Source organism: Podarcis pityusensis (genome assembly GCF_964106645.2).
Source record: "Podarcis pityusensis genome assembly, chromosome: 10".
Lineage (NCBI taxonomy): Eukaryota > Metazoa > Chordata > Lepidosauria > Squamata > Lacertidae > Podarcis > Podarcis pityusensis.
Genome location: NC_138035.1, coordinates 20,306,725 through 20,313,264, shown reverse-complemented (window position 1 = coordinate 20,313,264; position 6,540 = coordinate 20,306,725). Strand labels below are relative to the sequence as shown.

General features: G+C 48.7%; 1 protein-coding gene across 7 annotated transcripts in view; it reads left to right on the top strand.

Moving 5' to 3' along the window:
* Positions 1-404: 404 nt before the first annotated feature.
* The window catches only part of IQSEC3 (IQ motif and Sec7 domain ArfGEF 3), a 150,149-nt gene continuing 144,013 nt past the window's right edge, over positions 405-6,540 (top strand). For 4 of the 7 annotated variants that reach the window (XM_080971572.1, XM_080971571.1, XM_080971570.1 and 1 more), the window contains exon 1: positions 405-1,198. In XM_080971572.1, the coding sequence (XP_080827698.1) occupies positions 612-1,198 (587 nt within the window). In that variant the 5' untranslated portion in view covers positions 405-611. The remainder of the gene's footprint in view (positions 1,199-6,540) is intronic. The other 3 variants (XM_080971568.1, XM_080971576.1, XM_080971573.1) reach the window with 2 other exon arrangements.

The following is a 6,540-nucleotide window of genomic DNA, read 5'->3' as shown; positions in this document are numbered from 1 at the left end:
CTTTCTCCCTCCCGCTCCCGGACCCTCTCCTTTTGCTTTCGTGACTCCGCTCGCCTTTCCCCCCTTCCGTCCCGCTCCTTCCTCCCGCCGCCCTCTTGCCCGGCCCCTCCCTGCTGCCCCCCTCCTCCCCAATTTCTCTCCCTTCCCCCGGCTGCGCGGGGCGGGAGGGGCGAGGAGGGCAGGCCTGTGCCAGAAAGTCTCGTCACGCGCTCCTCCCCACGAGCCTCTCTCCAGCCCTGCTCGCCTCACGCCCGCCGCCAACTTCGCCCCCTCGCCCGCGTCTCCCCGGGGGAAGCGCCCCGGCCTCGCGCTCTCCTTCCCGCCCGAGCGGGTGGGCGGCGCGTCTCCGCCCTGGGCCCGCCCCGCTTGCGCGTGACGCGGAGGCCGCGAGGCTGCCGCCCGCCGCCCTTGCTGCGTGTGTAGGCTCTGGGCTGCGTGTGCGCGTGTGTCCACGCGAGCGAGGGAGCGAGGAGAAGGCGCGCGGGCGCGGAGGCGGCATCCTCCTCCTCTTCCTCCTCCTCCTCCTGCTGCTGCTCCTCGTCTCCCCTCGGCCGGAGTCCCCTGTCAGGCGGAAGGCGAGGCGAGGCGGGCGCCGGGGCCCGCCGCGGGGCATGGAGAGCCTGCTGGAGAACCCGGTGCGCGCCGTGCTCTACCTGAAGGAGCTCACCGCCATCGTGCAGAACCAGCAGAGCCTCATCCACACGCAGCGCCAGCGCATCGACGAGCTGGAGAGGCGCCTGGACGAGCTCAGCACCGAGAACCGCAGCCTCCGCCAGCAGCACGCGCTGCCCGACGAGCCCACGCAGCAGCAGCAGCAGCAGCAGCCCAGGCTCCCCGCTCCGCCGCCGGCTTGCCCACCGGGTCCTCCCCAGGGCCAGCAGCAGCAGCAGCAGCCTTCGCCGCCCCTGCCGCCCCTGCCGCCGCCGCCGCCGGAGCAGCCTCGGCAGGAGCAGCTTCAGCACCCGCAACAGCTCCCGGCGCCTCCGCAGCCTCCCAGCAGCAGCGGCGGCGGCAGCAGCAGCAAGCAAGCTCAGGCCAGCCCCAGCGGCAGCCGGACGCCCGCCGCCCACCAGCACCCTCCGCTCCACCACCACCACCACCCCGAGAAGGACGGCAGGGAGAAGAGCTGTTGCGCGGTCCTGCTCCAGCACAAACCACCCCCGGCCATCGCCAAAGGCGTCTTGAGCAGGAGACCAGAGTAAGTCAGGAAGGGGAGGGGAAGGGGGAGGGAGGCGAGGAGGAAAGAGGGGGCTTTGGGTCGCCAAGAGCCCCCCCCGCCTCCCCAAAGATGAGAAATTCATTTATTTGGAGCCTTCATACACCCCGCTTAACGCTGCCGTCTCCATCGGTGTGCAATCCGGTTCAAAAGACGGCAGCAAGATGGTCCTAGGAGCAAGGATCTTGCCCCGCATACTGCCGCTGCAATCTGACGGAGTGGGCGGGTGGGGAAATCCCTTCCCCGGTGTATTTCCAATTTCCATAGGATGCCAGAGAAACGAAATGCTGCCTCGGCAAGGGGCGTTCGGCTCCCTGCTTCCGAGCTTCCTTTCTGCTATGCGTGATGATATATCGTCAGAAGAAGTTTACATTTTTGAAAACACAAGCCACTCTCCCCCTCCCCCCTTTTTGTTGCAAAGCATGCCTTGGTTGTTTTCTGCCGGTTGTAAATATGTTTGCGATAGCCAAAGCAGGAAAGAAGGATTTCCTAGGAAGGCAGAGGCTGGTGTCAGATTTTGCTCAATTGTTTGGGCAGTGCAGCTGCTTTACAGAACAAAAATTTCCAAACCGTAATAGCTCCTATTACACAACTAGGATTTCCCCTTTCATTAAAGATGCAGTAGGAAAACATTGCAGATACCTTTTCCTATTGACACAAACCTTTCATATATTTGTGATTCAGATTTCTTTTACCTGTGGGTTTTTATAGTGTTTTTGGGTGACTCTCGGTTTCTGAAGTGGCAAAGAATTGTTTTAAGGGGTTTTCTTTATCAGCAAAGGAAGCCTGGTTGTGTGTTTGTGTACTGTGTGAATCTTATATATGCATATGTGTTATTCGAGTGCTCAAATTTTGCTGCAATGAAGGTTCTAAAGTGGTATAGAAGAATTATGTTTTTCCCCGGGTTATGCATAAACTGAATTGTAATTGCCTAGTACCTTTGCAAATGCATCTAGCTTAGAGATATCTCACCTTTCTCTCCAAGGTCTTTTCAGTCGACAGATTCCATTAACCTCTTTGCATACATGTGGATGATAGAAGCCAGAGCTGCTATGGTACAGGGGAGAGATAAGAATAAAAATTCACTTGCAGGTACTTCAAGAATGTAGAAGTAAAGTTGCGTTTTTAAATTCAAACCTTGACCTTTGACTTTAATGGCACTGAGGCCCATGAACAACATTTCATTTATAGTTTCAGGAGTGGGTTTCTTGCTTCCTTCTACCCTCTCCTATTTGTCGTAAGTGGAGAATCTTTTCTGATCTTCATTTGTATATAGGATATTTTCTGTAAATATGGGACTAGCAGCAGAACTGTGAAATCTTTCATTGTTTGGAGAGGTGGCCCATTTCTCTCTGAATGAGGCTGGTCAGAGAAAAGAACACATAATGCTAGTCATCTTTCTCTCAATGTGCAAAATGAATATTTCTCCAAACTATAGCTATGAGCGGCTTGTAATCAAAAAGTCAACATCTTGTTTATTGACTAATAGTAGTATGTGTTTTGCAGGTATGTGTTTTGCCAGGAGGTAAATAAATTGCAGGATCGGGCCCATATTCCCTCCAAATGAAGCTGCAAAGTCTCTTCTGCTGCAAATTCCACGTATTGAAATGCAATTCAAACGGCGCTACTATATCAGTGTAAAAATGATTGTGTTAGAGAGGAATCTCAGAAATCTATTAAAAAAACCCAAAACCTAGTGGGTTTTATGCAGTGAAGCCAGTGTTATAAATGTAGTATTGGCAAGATTTCCCTTTCATCTCCTCCTAATTTCTCACATATGTCACTAAGCAGAATGATGAGTCGGTTTCAATGCATGGTTCTGAATAGCTCTTTCCTGGGATACGAATCTTATTTATTGCAAACAGGGAAGAGGGGGATGGGACTATACCTGGTTAGTTCTTATCCAAATGCCCAGGTAGGAAGGTCTTCAGGACTCTGGCACTCATTGTTGAAAGGAGACAGCAGAGCAACCCCTGGTGCCCTCTCTACTCACTGTAATTAAGATAGCCTTCTGTTTTATTCTATAGCTTAGCCAGAGAAAAAGTTTGAGTGAAGATGCAAAGTGCAACATGTTTAGGAGATTTGTCTTAAACACCCCTTATACATAACAAGAACTTCCTCTTGAAATATCTTTTACTGCTTTTGACTACTGTGTTGAATATTCCCCAAGTACCTACAAGGCAATACCAGGGTCTTTTTATGCAGTAAATTTTGGGTGGGTAGGTGGTGGTGACAGGAAATATGGGTTATTGAAAGTACCCTATGTTCAAAACCATGCGTGAGCAAAGCTATCTCTACCACCCTTTGTCTATAATATTCTAGTATTTTCACAGTTGTAATTTGAACCCTAAATGCTGTAGTAGCTGCTTTTGGAACTGCTTCTTTCGTCTGATCCGGGACTCCAGTTGCTTGACTGGAATGATAATCGGGGTAGAAAATGGCCACTCTCTGAGCAGTACTCACATGAGATTCCTTAATATGTAACTATCATGTATGGGTAGAAGAGGCTTGAATTGATTCCCTCCCCACATCACCTGAAAAGGCTGAATAATGATATTGTAGTGCCTTGCAAATGCATTATGTTTTGGAAACAAAACTGCAGACAGCTCATTCTGCTGCATGTATATGTATGCCCTCTCATCTTCAAGGACCACTCAAAGGCCTTGTTTTATTATGATATCATTACTGTGATATCATTTGGGAACCAGTCTGCTTTGAAGACACTGTAGTCATGTGTTAGAAGAGCTCACTGTGCAAAGCACAGAATGGAAAGGGGGTTGCTCTGGACTTCATAAAATCCAGATTGAACACATTTGCTGTGCTACTAAGTTCCCGTGCTTAGTCCTTCTATTATCTTCAGCTAAAGATGTCATAAAAGGGATGTGGGTGGCGCTGTGGTCTAAATCACTGAGCCTAGGGCTTGCCACTCGGAAGGTCAGCGGTTCGAATCCCAGCAACGGGGTGAGCTCCCATTGCCCGGTCCCTGCTCCTGCCAACCTAGCAGTTCAGAAGCACATCAAAGTGCAAGTAGATAAATAGGTACTGCTCTGGTGGAAAGGTAAATGGCGTTTCCGTGCGCTGCTCTGGTTTCGCCAGAAGCGGCTTAGTCATGCTGGCCACATGACCCGGAAAAGCTGTCTGCGGACAAACATTGGCTCCCTTAGCCAGTAAAGCAAGATGAGCGTCGCAACCCCAGAGTTGTTTGCAACTGGACTTAACTGTTAGGGGTCCTTTACCTTTTTAAAGTTCTCATGTATCATGGTTGGGAATGCATATTGTGAAGAGAGCACTTTGGGGTGGATTTTACTTAGGGGATGATCCACTGGGGAGTTTTCCTGCATGCCCTTGCACACTTCCTGGTGTGGTGCTGGCATTGTGTAGTTTCATCATGTCCCCTCCTGTTCTTATGACCTTGGAAGTGAAGCAGTCACATAGGAAACTGGTTTGATGCTGTAACTTCCTGTGCCAACAGTGTTGGCCTGGTAGGTCTACAGTCACCTGGAGGCTATGGTTTTCCTTTTACAGGTACTGGAGGTGTATGAGGAGGAGCTGTGCTGCAGTCCCCATCCCCCCGTCATTCTAGATAGATATGTAAAGGGCCTATTGGCTTCCATCCTGGTCTCAGGGTGTGCTCTGAAGGCACATGAGGCCACCACGTTGATGAAACTAGTTATATCTTGATGTGGCTAGTTTTTGGATGGGTGACCATCTAAGAACACCACGTATGCATTGGAGGAAAGATTGGATAGCAGAGTAACAAAATAGACAGGTAAAATGGTGAAGGAGAACTTCACTACAAAGAACTATACTCCACAAAGCACTTAAACAAAGTTACCTTTTGAATAGTTCTCCATCTCTGTCTTGCTCATACTTGGTTATCAGTAAGTCCCATTGATTTCAGTGGCATTTGCTTTCAAATAAGTCCTGTTCTGAGGATGACAGCTTATCAAACTCAGCTCTGTCTGCTGGTCTGTGGCACCGGTGTGTTGCATTGCCAGTACAATGCTGTGTTTTGTGAACTTACTCTGGTGTAGCTCTTGGCATTCCTCATCCTAAGCACTTGATGCACTACTGGTGAGTCTTAGCATCAGGGTGCTATCTGGAGGCTTCTGTGAAATGAAACTAGCTTAAATTCTGATTTTAAAAGTGCCCTGTCTTTCTTGAACTCAATGTACTTTTTGTACTTATATGTATAAGTTAATCATTTTATAGAAACAGTATCAGAGCTGTAATGAAAGAGCATTACAAGCAGAAATAAAGAGCCAGCTAAAAATCTCGGTCTTTTGGGTGTAATAGCAAGGCATGTTTGAACAAGAATACAGGAACACCTTCACTACTCTGTAGGATTAATTTTTAAAGAGAAATAAGGACTGGAACTGATGAGGTTCCCCAAGGAGGTAATTCAAGATAACTGGAACTACCAGTTAGGTCTTTTTCTCAACCTTGCTGATGATACTTTGTGAGTGAGGTTACCTAATGGGGATAAGGATTCTTTCATTCATGTTGAACCCACGCCATTTGTGTATCCATGTTTGTGGCTCAGGATGCCTACTCACATTCTGGGTTTTGTGACATCGGCTCATCTTCTTTCCTATAATTCTATGTGTTCCCTACTCCAGTAACTCTAAATAGCAAAATTTGCATCTGTTATACTGGAGATGGTTTAAAGTTCTCCCCAACAGGGTCTCACTTAGCTCACTTAGAGCAGTGTTTCCCAAACTTGGGTCTCCAGCTATTTTTGGACTACATTTCCCATTGTACTTGCTAGCTAGGGATGATGGGAGTAGTGGTCCAAAAACTTCTGGAGACCCAAGTTTGGAAAACACTTGAGTTAGACGCTTGTAGTTACCCATGAGCTAAATCAGAGATAGGGAACCTATGGATCTCCAGGCGTTGCTGAGCAGCAACTGCAATCAGCCCGAGCCATGGTCAGGAATGATGGGAGTTGTAGTCCAGCAACATCTGGAGAGCCGCAGGCTTCTAAATACAAAAGTTCCATCTTGATAGAGCAAGCAAAAGGTAAAATGTAAAGTGTTCATGAATCTTGAGAAGGTGTACTTTGTGTCCCCAGCCTGAGGGCAACAGCTGAGAGAGGAAACTCGGGAAGCTAGCTACTTGCCCATCTAGCCCAGTTTTGCTTTTCCCTCTAATTAGCATGGTTCTCTAGGGTCTCTGATGGAGAAATGGCTTTCTTATCACCTGCTATCCGAGCAATGGAGATGTCAGGGTTGAACCAGAGCTTCGGACAAGACAGGATAAAAGTAGAGTCATATATACTTAGAGTGGGTACTATTTACCTCCAGGAAGGACTATAGTTCATTGCT